The sequence below is a fragment of the Ictalurus furcatus genome, chromosome 4 (assembly GCF_023375685.1).
Source record: "Ictalurus furcatus strain D&B chromosome 4, Billie_1.0, whole genome shotgun sequence".
Taxonomy (NCBI): Eukaryota; Metazoa; Chordata; class Actinopteri; order Siluriformes; family Ictaluridae; genus Ictalurus; species Ictalurus furcatus.
Genome location: NC_071258.1, coordinates 490,001 through 506,857, shown reverse-complemented (window position 1 = coordinate 506,857; position 16,857 = coordinate 490,001). Strand labels below are relative to the sequence as shown.

Here is a 16,857-nt window from a genome sequence, read left to right as displayed (position 1 = left end):
ACGTTTCCTGAAACAGCTCAGTCATGGGATCGTTGAATGTAGTTTATAAAAATACACTCGGAGATGATTTACTCCACTGGGTTTAATTCAATTTAGCAACTTTTCCTGAAACAGTAGTTGCTGGTCGAAATAATATATAAAGCGGATTACACGTTTGAGGATTGCGGTTTGTTTTCTCTTGAGTTTGTGTTTTACATCCAGTGCTCATTCAGGCCTGTAACACTATAACTGCTTTGCACAGAATATATTTGTATTATCAACACTTAAATCAATAACCTCATGATTTATTAATTACTCTCTCTTCACTGTTTGTACTCATTGTCCTTGTACCAGTTGTTTTCCATCAGTACACAATGACATGGTTTATAAAGTTCATTGACCGTGCTGACAGTCACATTCGCCCCCTGCTCCACATCTCCCAGGGCAACCAATGGGTCAAAGTACAAGGTTGTGGGTTCAAGACTTTCTCAGTTCAGAGGTTCATCTGGTGACTATGCATCATCCTGATTCACACACACGAACAGCTCCTCAGTCTCAGATGCCTCCTGACCAGAATTCTCTTTATTCTCCATTGCTAAAGCTTCGACATCTCCAACTGTGGCTTCTGCACCGTGCTCCGGAGCTTCTGGGATACTCAGGTCCTCTGTGATTAAAGGCTCACATGGGACGGGGGCGGGGTCTGCTGGAGATTCGGGTATGGAAAGCTCAATTTTGGTTGAAGCCTCTTGGGACAAACCCGTCAGTGAGTCATGCTTGGCTTGAGGGTCTGGAACCGCAGCCACCATCTCTGTCGAATCCTCCACATTGACAGACGCCATCTTGGCTTCCACGGTCTCCATGCTTTTGTTTAGAACATCTTCAGGTTCTTCACTAACAGCAGCTTGTGCAGTAATATCTCTGGATGTGATATCCACTTGAGGAGCCTCTTCTGCAGGTGTGGTTTCAACCTCAGCCTCAGGATCATCACGTTTCTGCTCAGAAGGAGCCCCAGCTCCATCACTCTTCCTCCGACTTTGCTTCGCTCCCATTCCTTTCACTGGAAAACATCACACCTCAAGTGAATTTTGGTTATTACACATCTGACCGGTTTGGAGAAGCGATTGCTTTATACACCACAGGCCATGTGTGCCAATACACAGACTCAGCACTTGGACTATAAACAATATAAAACTGCTGAAACGTCAGATTTGTTCAATAAGCGCATTCATGGTTATAACAAAAACTGGAGCAAGCATACTAAAGAAATCCCACAATGTTCCATTTTCCATTGGCAGAAGCTTTTATCCAGAATATACAATCCAAGCACAGCTATGCTTTAAGGATTAATCTTCTTACTGAGCAGCAAAACATCAGATTTCTGGGATTGGACCCCACAACCTTCCGTCCACTTTAACCACTGTACCACCAGTGTCCTTTGTGACTCAGAGTCCAAACAGGACTTTGACCCAGGAAGAAGAAATAAGTTTGTGGTTTAAAAGTTTTCTGAACAACGCAGCCAACAGGAAGTGACCTTGGCAACCGGATCAGAATAAACACACATCCATTCCCTGTCTTGGAGTTACAGGAAGTAGAGAGTGGGTGAATGATTATCCAGGAACAGAGATTTGCCATGTTTAATTTTAAAATTGTACAGTTTTGGAAAAGTGTTACATTTAAATGCCCCCGTTTCCAAAACCCGCAGGTTGTGTTGTCCAAGTTGTTTTGATTACATAATTAAAATGTAATGCAAATTCATTTCATTTAATTAAAGTTTGAGCCTCTCCTCTGCTTCTGCTTGTTGAGCAATGTGTTAGAGCTCCACTGTGAGTCGTGAAGGATCTGAGCCCGTAATCAGAAGGTTGCAAGTTCAAATCCCAGGACTGTCAGAGCTCCAGTGTTTGATCTCTCATCCACAGCTGTATGGATTGGATTGTGTCTCAATTATATGTCACTTTGATAAAAACATCTGCCAAAATGAATAAACGTAAAGAGACTACAAAATGTCCAGGAACATCCAAAAAATCCTCTATTAGTGCAAGTGGGGTTAGTGTGAAATGTTTTATAAAATATAAAAATTCACTTTTGGTTGTTCCTCTGAGCAAACGTTAAAAGTTTCATGTAGAAATGAGTTGAGAATGGGTTCAGAATGAGTTGAGTAGAATTATTTTTAGGAAGTTAAAAACCCTTCATTAACACTTAAAGAACCACGGAAGACATTTAAAGAACCTTTGTTTTGTTTTTTCTAAAAATGTACACTTAAAAAATTCTCTGAAGGAACCGTTAAAGGTTCTGTTAAAACCCTACAACAACAGAGTGCTTTCCTATTAATACATACACTCCTAGAAACAAGGGCTATTGAATGGATTATTGGGTAATTAAGGGTTCTTAGTTTCCCAAAAAGGGTCTGATTTGGAACTCTTTCTGATAGTAAAGCACTCTGTTGTAGGGTTTTACACAGAACCTTCTTAATATTTAGAACTTGTCAGAAGGTACATGCTTAGATAAAATGGTTCTTTAAGGTTTTTTTTTTAATTAAGGTTCTTAGCCTACTTAATGGGTTATTCTTGGAATCTTTTCTGAACACTCACAAATAATAATTAATTCATAAGGTTAAAGAGTCTTTATTTACACCACACTCTCATACACAGAATCTTTACGGGTTCCCCAGAGGGACAAGACAGGAACATTTTACTGGTTCTGTCTATAATGCTGAGTTCTTTTGGTCAGTGAGCACGGACATCTAAAAGAAGTGGCGGTATTAAAGTCTACAGTATGTTCATGCATAAGAACAGAGTGATGATGTTCTCAGAGAAAAGTGTGATGGATTTTGGTTAGAAGTTAAACTGCGTATTTACGTCTTTAGTGAAACAGGATGAGGACAAAGAGAAGCGGAGATCCAGCACATGACCCAACCCACACAATACTCTTACGGTAACTCTCTTTACTATTCATTTACAGTTTAATACTCTAACACACTCTCCCAGCTCTCTCTCTCTCTCTCTCTCACACACACCTTTAACAGCAGCCCCAATGAACCAGCATTCACAATTACCCCGTTTTACCCCACATTTACTCACCTTTTCACCCTGAGCAGAAATTTCCGGTAACTCTCGGTGTGTGTAATGGAGAGACTGAGCGCGAGGAGGCGGAGCTCTCCGGTACTCTCCTCTCCTCTCCTCTCCTCTCCTCCCCTCTCTCCTCCTCTCTTCTCTCTCCTCTCCTCTCCTCCCATCTGCTCTCTCCTCTTCTCTCTCCTCTCCTCCCCTCTCCTCTTCTCTCTCCTCTCCTCCCCTCTCCTCTTCTCTCTCCTCTCCTCTCCTCTCTCCTCCTCTCTTCTCTCTCCTCTCCTCTCCTCCCATCTGCTCTCTCCTCCTCCCCTCTCCTCTTCTCTCTCCTCTCCTCCCGTCTTCTGTCTTCGCCTCTCATCTTCTCTTCTCTCTTCTACTTTCCTCCCCTCTCCTCTTCTCTCCTCTCCTCCCCTCTTCTCTCTTCTCCTCTCCTCCCCTCTCCTCTTCTCTCTTCTCCTCCCCTCTTTTCTCTTCTCTCTTCTCCTCCCCTCTTCTCTCTTCTCTCCTCTCCTCCCCTCTCCTCCCCTCTCTTCTTCTTTCCTCCCCTCTCCTCTTCTCTCTTCGCCTCCCCTCTTTTCTCTTCTCTCTTCTCCTCCCCTCTTTTCTCTTCTCTCTTCTCCTCCTATCTTCTCTCTTCTCTCCTCTCCTCCCCTCTTCTCTCTTCTCTCCTCTCCTCCCCTCCCCTCTTCTCTCTTCTTCTCTCCTCCCCTCTCCTCTTCTCTCTCCTCTCCTCTCCTCCCCTCCCCTCTTCTCTCTTCTTCTCTCCTCCCCTCCCCTCTTCTCTCTTCTCTCCTCTCCTCTCCTCCCATCTGCTCTCTCCTCCTCCCCTCTCCTCTTCTCTCTCCTCTCCTCCCGTCTTCTGTCTTCGCCTCTCATCTTCTCTTCTCTCTTCTACTTTCCTCCCCTCTCCTCTTCTCTCCTCTCCTCCCCTCTTCTCTCTTCTCCCCTCTCCTCTTCTCTCTTCTCCTCCCCTCTTTTCTCTTCTCTCTTCTCCTCCCCTCTTCTCTTCTCTCCTCTCCTCCCCTCTTCTCTCTTCTCTCCTCTCCTCCCCTCTCCTCCCCTCTCTTCTTCTTTCCTCCCCTCTCCTCTTCTCTCTTCTCCTCCCCTCTTTTCTCTTCTCTCTTCTCCTCCCCTCTTTTCTCTTCTCTCTTCTCCTCCTATCTTCTCTCTTCTCTCCTCTCCTCCCCTCTTCTCTCTTCTCTCCTCTCCTCCCCTCTCCTCTTCTCTCTTCTTCTCTCCTCCCCTCTCCTCTTCTCTCCTCTTCCCTCTTCCCTCCTCGCCCCCCTCTTCTCTTTTCTTCTCACCTCCCCTCTCCTCTTCTCTCCTCTTCTCTCCTCTCCTCCCCCCCTTTTCTCTCTTCTCCTCTCCTCCCCTCTCCTCTCCTCTCCTCCCCTCCGCTCTTCTCTCTTGTCCTCTCCTCTTCTCCTCTCTCCTCCTCTCCCCCATCTTCTCTCTTCTCCTCCCCTCTTCTCTCTTCTCTCCTCTCCTCCCCCATCTTCTCTCTTCTTCTCTCCTCCCCTCTCCTCTTCTCTCCTCTTCTCTCCTCTCCTCCCCCCCTTTTCTCTGTTCTCCTCTCCTCCCCTCTCCACTCCTCTCCTCTCCTCCCCTCTGCTCTTCTCTCTTGTCCTCTCCTCTTCTCCTCTCTCCTCCTCTCCCCCTCTCTCCTCCCCTTTTCTCCTCTCCTCTTCCTCCGGTCCTGATGAGAGATACACCCTTCCCTTTACACAGCACCATTACTTCTTACTAAACCTTCACAGAACATTAAAGGAGATCATGAATGACATGGTGCAGTGTTATTACTCCACACTGATCTGTTCAGTTCAGTACATTAGGAAGCGTGTTTATTTTTTTTAAGTTTCATAATTAAATGAAATGTTTATATATATATATAAAAAAACAATTTCATAACGTTATATAATATATACGTTGTATGTAATTCACTCACTGAAGCATAATCTTTAAGGTTGATGTGTTAAAGTGTTTTATGTGATTAAATTATAGATTTATATAATAAAACTGGAGAACTGCAATAGTGAAGCAGTGTGTGTGTGTGTGTGTGTGTGTGTGTGTGCGTGTGTACGTGCGTGTGCCGTCTTACCAGTAAGCCACCGTGCGCCCTACAGGGGTGTACAGTATAACAAAATCGAATTTAGCTAGCCTCGGGTGTAAACGTACAACACCAAAGGATTTTGCGTCGCAGAAATGAACTCTGCAGTCTTGCCTCGGGAATGGCGTTTTAGTCATTCTGTCGTTCTCTTTTCTGCGAGTTTATTTACGAATCTTGGCTTTGGATAGAGTAAACTGTCTCATCGTTACTTTATTTTGTTTGTGCTGCTTTTGTTTACCTGGAAGTGTGAAACTGGTCCATTGGCTGAGCAAAACTAGCACGTTTGTCTAAATAGAGCGCACATGTGGGTTACGTAATGGTAGGCGTGTTTTGTCCAGCAGTAATAATCTGTCCGTGTCATCAAACAGTTAATGGTACATTTTTCTACTGATTACGTAAGCTCTTCAGTTCGTATAGGTCTCTTCAATTAAAGCGTGCATATGTGGCTGCCAAGTGGATGAACGGAGGGCTGTATTTCCCAAATATGCTGTCAATCATCTCCTACATCCTGAGTGTACTGGTCTCAGCAGGGTTTTGTGGAGAGAATCTTCTCCAAGATGACAAATTACTGGAGTGATGTCCATAACCAGTGCTCTATGGAGCTCATGAGGAACGAGCTCCTGATCTCACTCGACTTCGGCCTGTCCTGTGCCGACCTTCCGTCCTTTTGAAGGACAAGTCATTGCTAAATGCAGCAAGGAGTGACTAAAAAGTACTCATGGAAGAGCGATTAGTGAAGAAAGAAAATAATTCGTCTCTGTGGAGAGAGATGATATGAACTGGTCCAGACAAAAACATTTATTTATTCATTTATTATTCACATCTAAAAACAAACTTTTTTCTTAAATACACATATTTCTTTCTGTGGGATTGTCAAAGTCTTTGTGTTGATTTCTTGGTTGTATTTTTTCTTGTAGCTTATGACGTACAAAGGGTGAAAAATGCGAAGTTAAAATCAAACGGAAAAAAAAAAGTGATAAATTCAACAGTATGAACCGTACTGATCTGATTCCAGTTCTTCACCATTATGACCATTTGTTCAATGCTTTTAACAATTTTCCTAAACTCTTAACACAGTTAAATGGTAAATGGTCTGCACTTATAAAGCACTTTATACTGTGTCTCATTCACCCATTCACACACACACACACAATGGTAGCAGAGCTGCTATGCAAGGCACTTGGGGTTCAGCGTCTTGCCCAAGGACACTTCGGCACGTGGAGTCATGTGGGCCGGGAATCGAACCACCAACCCTACGATTAGTGGACACCCCGCTCTACCACCTGATCCACAGCCGCCCCAACACCCGTCTGTGTAGGCTGTACAATTAACACATTTCTTGTTGCTTTGACACAAAATGCATATAGTTAACACAAATTTAAAATGCTTGAACTTCTTTTACACACGAGCTCAATCGAGACCAAAACAATGGATTTTTACTGCCAAATTGACCAATGCTTTCACGCTGTACGTCAGAACAGGTAACATCATGTTCTAAACCTGCATTCTGTCTCTCTAAGGATTCAACGTCTACCTACTAAATGAAGAACAGGAACTTGCTATTGTCCACGTGGTGACTGCTGACAATGAAATGAAACAGAAGGACAGAGTTGTAGAGGACAACCTCGTCTTTGGGAACGTTGCAGCATTTCTCGGACTCTAGCTAAACACAGGGACACCAAATGTCCCTCCTGGATCAGGTGTGACGTGGATGAGAACATGTGGGAAACGCAGAAAGCCGGGCAGATAAGAAGATGATTTGATTTTCAGACGTGTTTGCAGTGTTTTGGTAGACATAGTGTACTGTGTTAGTGTATTACTGTATTTTGAGAATTAGCGTTGGAGTTTAGTTTACAGTGTGTGATCTCGAGCATGTAATGAACCGTTTTGCCAGCTGTGTGTTGTGGGTGTGTCGGTGCGTTAAGAGTTTATGAAAATTGTTAAAATTATTTTAAAAATTGTCATAGCGATCGTAAGAAACTGTAAGTTATGTTACGTTCTTATTTTCACCCCTCATACCCCCGTCATGTTGATTCTGCTGAGGATCCATTTCTGTTCTCACTGTCTTCTGTCTCAAACACTTGCCTCCTGGGATCTAAAAGTTACGCCATGTTTCTGTGAAAAAATCTAGAGACAGATTTAATGTATGAAAACACACACGTGACTGAAAAAATGGTCAAAGCTGAGTGACTAATGTGTACATCTGCAATGGGTCACTTCTATTCAGTTAAAACTTGAAAATACAACTTTTATTTTGGTTGAATGAACCTCATCCTGCAGCATAAACATGAAAAGTCCTCATATTATTGTTAAAGGAGCTCCTTAATGTAAGATTTTTTATCTTGCTTACATCTCTTAGCTCATCACACTCCATCTGAGCCTCAGTGAACAGGTTCCCCAAGTCCTGCACTGTCTCTCGCAGTCTCTCCACCTGGGTGGTCAGGTCAGCCTTCTCCACCTGCAGCTGAGTGAGGGTCTCCTCAGCCTTCTGGTGTTTCTCCACCGCTTCAGTCAGGGAGGCCTGAAAAATACAACAATTTAAACTTATTGGATTTATTTACTTCTACACACACTTTTGTAGTTTGGAGGCAAAAAATTTTTTTCCCAAAATGTGCCTGTACACACACACACACACACACACACACACACACACACACACACACACACAAAGCTCACAATAGCAGTCATAGTGTCATGAGAAGAAAAGTTTACCTTCAGTATCTCCTCCTTGTTCATGAGAGTCTCCTTCATCTCCTCGTACTCGGACTTGAGGTTGCTGTAAGCCTCTCGCTCACACTCACACTCCTAACACACACACATGGGGCAACAGATGTTCAAACTCGAGTGCTTAATGTTCACATCTGCAATGGGCCATTTCTGTTAATTAATAAAACATCTAACAACTTCAGTGCAGCAGAAACATGAAAAATTCCTCATATTATTACTAAAGGAGCTGCTTCATGTAAGACTTTTCTCACTTACATTCATTAGATCATCAGAGCACCCGTGAGTCTCAGTGAGGAGGTTCCCCAAGTACTGCACTGTCTCTTGCAGTGTCTCCACCTGGGTGGTCAGGTCAGCCTTCTCCACCTGCAGCTGAGTGAGGGTCTCCTCAGCCTTCTGATGTTTCTCCATCACTTCAGTCAGGGAGGCCTGAAAAAGTACAACAATGAAAGCTTATTGACGTTATTTACTTCTACACACACTTTCAGACAGTTTTAAAAACGGACTCATTACCTCATGAGAATAGTCTAAAATGTTTTGGGGGAAAGGACAAAATGTACCTTTTCCTGAAACTATGACTGCTATTGTATATTGTGTGTGTGTGTGTGTGTGTGTGTGTGTGTGTGTGTGTGTATTTCTACAGACGCTGCTTAATGTAAGACTTTTCACACTTACATTCATTAGATCATCAAACATCCTGTGAGTCTCAGACAGCAGGTTCTCCATGTCCTGCACTGTCTCTTGCAGTGTCTCCACCTGGGTGGTCAGGTCAGCCTTCTCCACCTGCAGCTGAGTGATGGACTCCTCAGCCTTCTGGTGTTTCTCCACCGCTTCAGTCAGGGAGGCCTGAAAAATACAACAATTTAAACTTATTGGATTTATTTACTTCTACACACACTTTCAGACAGTTATTTAAAAATGTGAGTAAGCAAGCACACACACACACACACACACACACAGTTCACAATAGCAGTCGTATTTTCATGAGAAGGAAAGTTTACCTTCAGTATCTCCTCTGTGTCTATCAGACGCTTTTTCATCTCATCGTTCTTCATCTGATACTCCTAACACACACACATGGGGCAACAGATGTTCAAACTCGAGTGCTTAATGTTCATATCTGCAATGGGCCATTTCTGTTAATTAATAAAACATCTAACAACTTGAAAATACTATTTTAATTTTATTTAAATGAAACTCCATGCAGCAGAAACATGAAAAATCCCCGTACTTCTAAAGGAGCTGCTTCATGTAAGACTTTTCTCACTTACATTCATTAGAGCAGCAGCCCAGATGTGAGTCTCAGACAGCAGGGTCTCCAAGTCCTGCACTGTCTCTTGCAGTGTCTCCACCTGGGTGGTCAGGTCAGCCTTCTCCACCTGCAGCTGAGTGATGGACTCCTCAGCCTTCTGGTGTTTCTCCTCCACTTCAGTCAGGGAGGCCTGAAAAAGTACAACATTTAAAGCTTATTGGCTTTATTTACTTCTACACACACTTTTGTAGTTTGGAGGCAAAAAAGAATTTTCCCAAAATGTGCCTGTACACACACACACACACACACACACACACACACACACACACACACACAAAGCTCACAATAGCAGTCATAGTTTCATGAGAAGAAAAGTTTACCTTCAGTATCTCCTCCTTGTTCATGAGAGTCTCCTTCATCTCCTCGTACTCGGACTTGAGGTTGCTGTAAGCCTCTCGCTCACACTCACACTCCTAACACACACACATGGGGCAACAGATGTTCAAACTCGAGTGCTTAATGTTCACATCTGCAATGGGCCATTTCTGTTCATTAATAAAACATCTAAAAACTTCAATGCAGCAGAAACATGAAAAATTCCTCATATTATTACTAAAGGAGCTGCTTCATGTAAGACTTTTCTCACTTACATTCATTAGCATGTCACACTCCCTGTCAGTCTCAGTGAGCAGGTTCCCCATGTCCTGCACTCTTCCTTGCAGTGTCTTCACATGATCTTTCAGGTCAGCCTTCTCCACCTGCAGCTGAGTGATGGTCTCCTCAGCCTTCTGGTGTTTCTTCTCCACTTCAGTCAGGGAGGCCTGAAAAATACAACAAATAAGGTTTGTTGGATTTATTTACTTCTACACACACTTTCAGACAGGTTTTTTTCAAAATGTGAGTAAACAAGCACACACACACACACACACCCACACACACACACACACACAGTTCACAATAGCAGTCATAGTTTCATGAGAAGGAAAGTTTACCTTCAGTATCTCCTCTGCATCTATCAGACGCTTCTCCGTCTCATCGTTCTTCATCTGATACTCCTAACACACACACATGGGGCAACAGATGTTCAAACTCGAGTGCTTAATGTTCACATCTGCAATGGGCCATTTCTGTTAATTAATAAAACATCTAACAACTTCAGTGCAGCAGAAACATGAAAAATTCCTCATATTATTACTAAAGGAGCTGCTTCATGTAAGACTTTTCTCACTTACATTCATTAGATCATCAGAGCACCTGTGAGTCTCATTGAGGAGGTTCCCCAAGTACTGCACTGTCTCTTGCAGTGTCTCCACCTGGGTGGTCAGGTCAGCCTTCTCCACCTGCAGCCGAGTGAGGGTCTCCTCAGCCTCAGTCATGGAGGACTAAAAAATACAACAGTTAAAGCTTATTGGCTTTATTTACTTCTACATACACTTTCAGATACTTTTCAAAAATGTGAGTAAGCAAGCACACACACACACACACACACACACACACACACACACACACACAGTTCACAATAGCAGTCGTATTTTCATGAGAAGGAAAGTTTACCTTCAGTATCTCCTCTGTGTCTATCAGACGCTTTTTCATCTCATCGTTCTTCATCTGATACTCCTAACACACACACATGGGGCAACAGATGTTCAAACTCGAGTGCTTAATGTTCACATCTGCAATGGACCATTTCTGTTAATTAATAAAACATCTAACAACTTGAAAATACTATTTTAATTTTATTTAAATGAAACTCCATGCAGCAGAAACATGAAAAATCCTCGTACTTCTAAAGGAGCTGCTTCATGTAAGACTTTTCTCACTTACATTCATTAGATCGTCAAACATCCTGTGAGTCTCAGACAGCATCTTCTCCACGTCCTGCATTTTTCCTCGCTGTGTCTCCACCTGGGTGGTCAGGTCAGCCTTCTCCACCTGCAGCTGAGTGAGGGTCTCCTCAGCCTTCTGTTGTTTCTCCACCGCTTCAGTCAGGGAGGCCTGAAAAATACAACAATTTAAACTTATTGGATTTATTTACTTCTACACACACTTTTGTAGTTTGGAGGCAAAAAAGAATTTTCCCAAAATGTGACTATACACTCTCTCTCACTCTCTCTCTCACACACACACACACCTAAAACACAGCCATGGGGCAACAGAGGTTAAAAATCGAGTACTCAATGATCACATCTGCAAGTTGGCCCAACATCATTCTTATTATACCATGATGATAACAATAATAATAAACATGATAATAAATAATAAACCTCATCATATAATACGTTACATAACTATTATCCCTAACAGGTTCATTGCTGAGCTCGTGATAGAGATCAGATTTTAGCCTCCCATCTAATCTAATCTAATCTAATCTACTCTCGCCAGCATCACTGCTCAAACGCACTGCATCAAACTCCAGTGCACAGATATGTCCTCTTCTCGCTCATTCCCATCAGACGGTGCTCATATTATTCTGAAAAGTACTTTTTAATAGAGGCGTATCTCACGTACCTTGCTTTTCATGTCATCTCTGCGTGCCTCACAGAGCAGTTCCTCCAGCTCCCTCACTCTCTCCTGCAGCTGAGTATTGGACACCACAAGCTTCTGAATCTTCTCCTCAGCCTCAGTCACAGCGTCCTGAAATTCACAGTGCAAATATTGTAGGCTTTAGGAGTCTGTAGCACTAAGTTGGGAACACTGGTCTGCACTGACGGCTAGATAAAAGGCAGGCTAAACTATTTATGCACATTCTATTTAAAAAGCAATAAAATACACAGAGTACCCAAATGATGCCCTGTGTGTTTTTTTCTTGAAAAAAATTGTGTCCCCCTTCCCATCTCTCCACGCCCCCCTGGTTGAGAACCACTGATCTAAAGGGTCATACAGCCTACAGTATAGTGCGATCAATGAACATCAGGTCTGCTATTGCTGTCCTTAGCCTAGTGCTGGAGTAAAAACTTCATTTCATACCTGCCAACCCTGTAATCCACATATTTAATATGTTCATATTAGAGCTGCAACAACTACTAAATAAAATCAATAATAATCGATAATGAAAATCGTTGTAAGGAATGTCATTATGGATTAGTTGGTCTGCGTGCGGCGCGGGGGAGATTTTTATGCATTATTTTTATGGATGTACAAAAAGCGCTTAATTAAACTACAGTCCTAAATTAATAATATATATTCTGGTGTGTGTGTGTGTGTGTGTGTGTGTGTATTGGGTTCTTTTCAGTCTTATATAATTGGACAAACAGTTGTGTAATGTTTTAGTCTGAAGTTTATATTTGTAACAAGTTTGTGGATTTTATTTTAAATATACGAAAAAAATGGTACTGAAAGTTTGCCCTCCCATCCGATTAATTGGAAAAATAATCGGCCAACTAATCGATTATGAAAATATTTGTTAGTTGCAGCCCTAGTTCATATAATGGAAAACTGGATTTTTGGATTTTCCCCACAACCAAAGTCAGGAGCAGAAGAAACTTACCGTGAGCTGGTCCTGAGGAACCACTGTGGGTTGGAGCAGAGCCGGTTCCGTGGCCTGGTCACACACTGGGTCTAAATAAAATAATAAAAAGCCATCAGACATCATCTATTATTTATGTTTTGAAGTCCAGAACGGCAGTATTTTCCACTTCTGATCCTGGTGAAGCTCTACAACACAAGTATTCCCACTTTCTCACTGGCCTCTGGAATAAAAACCCTTTACTGATGGTCAGTATGTACATGTCTAATGTGGGCTAAGGCTAAGAACACACTGACAGATTTTATTACACATTCATGAAGCCAAAATAGGACTAAAGCCTCTTAGATGATGAAGGACTGAACAAATCTACTAAATTCATTTATTTTAAAGGACAGAAGTAAACTGAGTACTGCATGGTTACAGCAGCTCGACTGAGGAATAGTTGTACCTTCAGTTGTGACCTCGGGGTCTGATGATGATGTTTTCTTTCCATCGCCTCGTTTCACATGATAATAAATGCTGGCTGCGGTGGCTGCAGCTCCGGCCGTGTACAGCAGGGGGCGCACAGGAACGTCCACGACACCAGCGCCAAGTGCACTCAAAAACTTATTCATTTTTCTCTCTTGATCAGAACAACCACAATAATCACCTTAATCGCACAAAGTTCAGTGAATATCTGAAAGCTCAAAGTTCTTTTTCTCTCTCATAAACCGAGATGTTCTGTGACGTCACAGAAGCAAGACACGTCGTGGTAAAGCACCATGGCATGTTGCTTAGCAACACTGTTCCAAGAATCCGGAAGTCCCAAGCGTTCCAAATTTCTTTCAGCAATATTATTATATACAGTATAATGTCCTAAATGAATGATTGTTATGAGGATGAATAAAGCGAATCCCTGAGCAGTTTAAGGCTGTGTTCAGCATTTTCATCGGCTCAGTTTAGGAGTCTGTACACTTTGGGCATAAATCAACTGTTTAGCTTGAATGGAAATATATGTTACTGTATATAAATAACGACTATAATGTGCACACAAATACATTTCTAATCTTTTGGGTTACACTTTCTTACACAAAGTGACTACAAGCTGCATGAAGCTAAAATGAAATGACTCATAATTTTATTATCATATTTATCCCACACAGACTTTTACATTCCCTTTAAATCATTTAAGATAAAAAACAAACTGAATTTCAGTGGTGAATGAAGTGTAGCTGGTTTAGTCTGTTGTCGTGTTTACGTGACATTAAACAGTACAACAGTCTATAGAGACAGTATAAACACATTTACCAATAAACTGGTTTTAAATGTGGACTCTGCTGAGAGCTGCCGTCCTGCCTGACTGCCATCACCCTCACTGCCTGTCCTGTCTAAAATAAACCACAAGAATGGGAAGATAAATCAATAACACTTAAACCTCGTGTTTGGAGTGCAGGAGAGCTACGCTGTCTGAACATGAGACTTTTTAGAAGACATGTAATAGTGTTTTATAGTGTAAAACGCCGAAGGTGCCGATGTTGCAATTCATCCGGAACTGAAGGGGGCAGCAGATACACGTAAGTGTTTTAGTCGGTCCACAAGTGGTGAAGAAGAAGAACGCTTACAAGCACACGGGAGAAACTACAGAAGTTTAGCTCCGCCCTGACTGGTTGAGAGGAAAGGTAGGCGGTTTCCGGTGTGTAACCGATGCTATCGTTCATTTCAAACACAGCGAGGAAACACCTGGAATTTGGAGAAGCGCCTGAAAGACGGTCCTGTATTATATTGGGTTGAGGCAGCTGCATCGTGGCGTGAAACCAGCTAACGCTATGCTCCATGTAATGTTAGCGACAGCCAGTTATTTATTAACGACGCTAACGCATTGCAGTGTGATGAACTACCTCCTAATGTTCCACCATGCACCTCCATTCAGCCCGGGTCCTGTCAGATACATGTAGTAATGTCACTCATAATTATTCACATGTTCATGCTTTTAATAAATCTTTCTACCCTGCCACCAAATCAGTGAATTTAAACTAATACATTCAGAGTACAAGGTGTGTGTGTGTGTGTCGCCCTCTAGCGGTGAAACCTTTACAACTTTTAACTCCTCATTGTTGGTCTTTGACATGTAGTAACTCAAAACTATTAAACTCTTAATGTTTCCATAATGATAGGAATGTGTTTGTGTGTTTGGGTATGTGGAGACATTTGGGCATCTGTTCCCCATGAGGGATTTTGTTTGTTTGTTTGTTTTTTTATATTATGGCTTAATGGTATTGTGTAGCTACCTCAGTATTTATGTAAATATCTCGGGTTAGGGTTAGAGCTTCCTGGGATTGGCTCCAGGTTCCCCCGCGACCCTGAAAAGGAGTAAGCGGTTGAAGATGGATGGATGGTTAGGGTTAGAGTTATACATAATTATACATATACATAGTTGTTGAATATTCACCAATTTGCACTTTAGTACTCCATAAACGTTTATATAAATTTCCCTCAGTGCTAAATGAAATAAAAGATAAGAAAGAGAAAAGAAAGAGAAAGCGCTGCAACTCGGGTAATTTCCCAAGTGAATGACTTGAAAGTTAATCTGGCCATAATAGAGAGTAGAGAGTAAACATTAAAAATTAAATCTAAATGAATCTATCAACCTCTGACGCACCCCATACACGCACGCACGCACGCACACACACACACACACACACACACACACACACACACACACACAAAAATTATAACCACCAAAACATACCAAAAGAAAACTAAGTAGAATACAGACAAGGTTTAGACTTCAACATTATTTGGAAAAAAAATATAAGGAAATAATAATAGAAATAAAACCAGGTGTGTGTTTCCGTAACCTTGCTTTAATACATGCTTTAATTTAACGTTCACCTGCTACACAAATTAAGAGACATATTTTAGTAAATTCTCTAAATCTAACATCACAATTAAGTCAAACTCTGATCACGCTGACTGTAGTGACTGAAGAATAATCCAGGAGTTTAACACTTTTCAATATATCCAGGATATTTCATCCAGTCTTTAATGTTCTCTGATGGGAAAACTAGTCCGTACATTTCTACATTTTCTACACACACATGACCCCGAAGAGGAAATTCTCCATGACTTTCCTACATCCCAGTCAGAGCTGTTTGTTCCCTAATAAACACTTTCTGTATTGCACAGCACATGACCTGGCTATGATCAGACTATAAAATAGATCAGACACACAGAGCAAACAAAGTTCTCAAGTAACCGTAATATATATGCACATGACTTCACTGAATCATTTACTTGTGGTTCTGAGACACAGAATAAAACCGTTATCGTTCAAGCAGAAAGGTTTTACTGGGGCGTTGTTATATAACAGGAAAAAACCCAAAAGAACAAATAACAAATGATATCAGTCATGGCATGGATCATTCATGTTATAAATATAATGTTAAAAATATCCTGATATGTGAAAGGTACAAAAAAAAGATAATGTTACAAAATATACTCCATAAATGTTAAATATTAATTTGTTCTAATCTTATTACAATACACAGTGAGCTCCGACCTGTTTAATAATACAGTAAATGTATTTTTTTTATTCATTTATTTGATCAAACGTGCATGTTAAAGTTTAATATCAGGTTGTTTATTCTAAACACATCGTAAACATTAATATAACTTACGCAGCAGAGGATTAAAAACAAAACAAATTTTAAAAAGGTGCTTTATATTTAAATTTGAACACGTACACAACCAAACTCAGTCTGTTATTATCTTTAAAAACTTTGTTCGGGCACAGGATCCACCTCAGAGCTGAGTCGACTTCAGTTCAGGAGTTACATCAGTATTTACATGGGGAAAGTTCCTCGTATTCAGAGTCGGGTTACGCAGCTGTTTCTCAGCTCCAGGTCCAGATTATTAAAATCTCCTGCTTTGATGTTTGCGTTAATTTCTGCGATCGTGAAATCACGTGAAATCACGCGGTCCTGGAGGGACTGAAGAAAAATCAACATCAGTCCAAGGTCAGAATCGTGCGGACCTGAGACACGCCTCCGTTTTAGATTAACTCCGCCCCATGTGTGCAACTTGTGCAAATAATGATAAATACACGCAAGGAAAAACACCTCGAACATGGACAAATTCAACTAATACTTCTCTTTGTTAGACTGTTATTAAACAAATATCAGATTATTAATCCTATTTCTAGATATTTTTACTTAATTTCAGCTTAAAAATGTTCTTATTCTATCTGCAGATCATTTATGATGTATAATTATACTTTTATGAC

The 16,857-nt window shown here is 41.5% G+C and overlaps 3 protein-coding genes across 5 annotated transcripts in view; all 3 read right to left on the bottom strand.

Annotated features, from left to right (window-relative positions):
- Positions 1-67: 67 nt before the first annotated feature.
- LOC128606358 (uncharacterized) lies at positions 68-3,214 on the bottom strand. Its single transcript, XM_053622411.1, has 2 exons — positions 3,057-3,214; positions 68-1,036 (listed from the first exon to the last, which is right to left on the bottom strand). Exon 2 carries the CDS (start codon positions 1,026-1,028, stop codon positions 492-494), a length of 537 nt encoding a protein of 178 aa, XP_053478386.1. The 5' UTR covers positions 1,029-1,036; positions 3,057-3,214; the 3' UTR covers positions 68-491.
- Positions 3,215-5,937: 2,723 nt separating this feature from the next.
- Positions 5,938-14,660, bottom strand: LOC128606353 (myosin heavy chain, striated muscle-like). 3 transcript variants are annotated; one of them, XM_053622398.1, is made up of 18 exons: positions 14,474-14,660; positions 13,884-13,963; positions 13,045-13,218; positions 12,618-12,688; positions 11,639-11,764; positions 10,955-11,125; positions 10,685-10,747; positions 10,363-10,512; positions 10,123-10,185; positions 9,781-9,951; positions 9,511-9,603; positions 9,150-9,320; positions 8,880-8,942; positions 8,554-8,724; positions 8,137-8,307; positions 7,867-7,959; positions 7,505-7,675; positions 5,938-7,281 (listed from the first exon to the last, which is right to left on the bottom strand). In XM_053622398.1, exons 3-18 carry the CDS (start codon positions 13,208-13,210, stop codon positions 7,228-7,230), a joined length of 1,968 nt encoding a protein of 655 aa, XP_053478373.1. In that variant the 5' UTR covers positions 13,211-13,218; positions 13,884-13,963; positions 14,474-14,660; the 3' UTR covers positions 5,938-7,227. The 3 variants fall into 3 exon arrangements, 2 of the variants coding, with proteins under 2 accessions (XP_053478373.1, XP_053478371.1); XM_053622396.1 differs by lacking the exon at positions 14,474-14,660 and adding an exon at positions 14,198-14,294; XR_008385663.1 differs by lacking the exons at positions 13,884-13,963; positions 14,474-14,660 and having other exon boundaries at positions 5,938-6,845; positions 7,174-7,281; positions 13,045-13,846.
- A 763-nt stretch (positions 14,661-15,423) lies between these two features.
- The window catches only part of si:dkey-30c15.2 (uncharacterized protein LOC558938 homolog), a 14,152-nt gene continuing 12,718 nt past the window's right edge, over positions 15,424-16,857 (bottom strand). The window contains exon 12 of the mRNA XM_053622399.1: positions 15,424-16,857. This exon is cut by the window's right edge and continues 546 nt beyond it. The gene's annotated coding sequence lies outside the window, so the exon portion shown is untranslated.

What these genes read in the sequence shown, in the direction of transcription:
- LOC128606358 (XM_053622411.1), bottom strand. Translation starts at nt 1,028, where the DNA reads ATGGGAGCGAAGCAAAGTCGGAGGAAGAGTGATGGAGCTGGGGCTCCT.
- LOC128606353 (XM_053622398.1), bottom strand. Translation starts at nt 13,210, where the DNA reads ATGAATAAGTTTTTGAGTGCACTTGGCGCTGGTGTCGTGGACGTTCCT. An exon ending in GCTCTGATGATCTAATGAAT is followed by an intron (nt 7,960 to 8,136) that starts GTAAGTGAGAAA and finishes TGTGTGTGTTAG; the next exon opens with GAGTGTGAGTGTGAGCGAGA. An exon ending in AGTGTGATGAGCTAAGAGAT is followed by an intron (nt 7,282 to 7,504) that starts GTAAGCAAGATA and finishes ATCTGTCTCTAG; the next exon opens with ATTTTTTCACAGAAACATGG.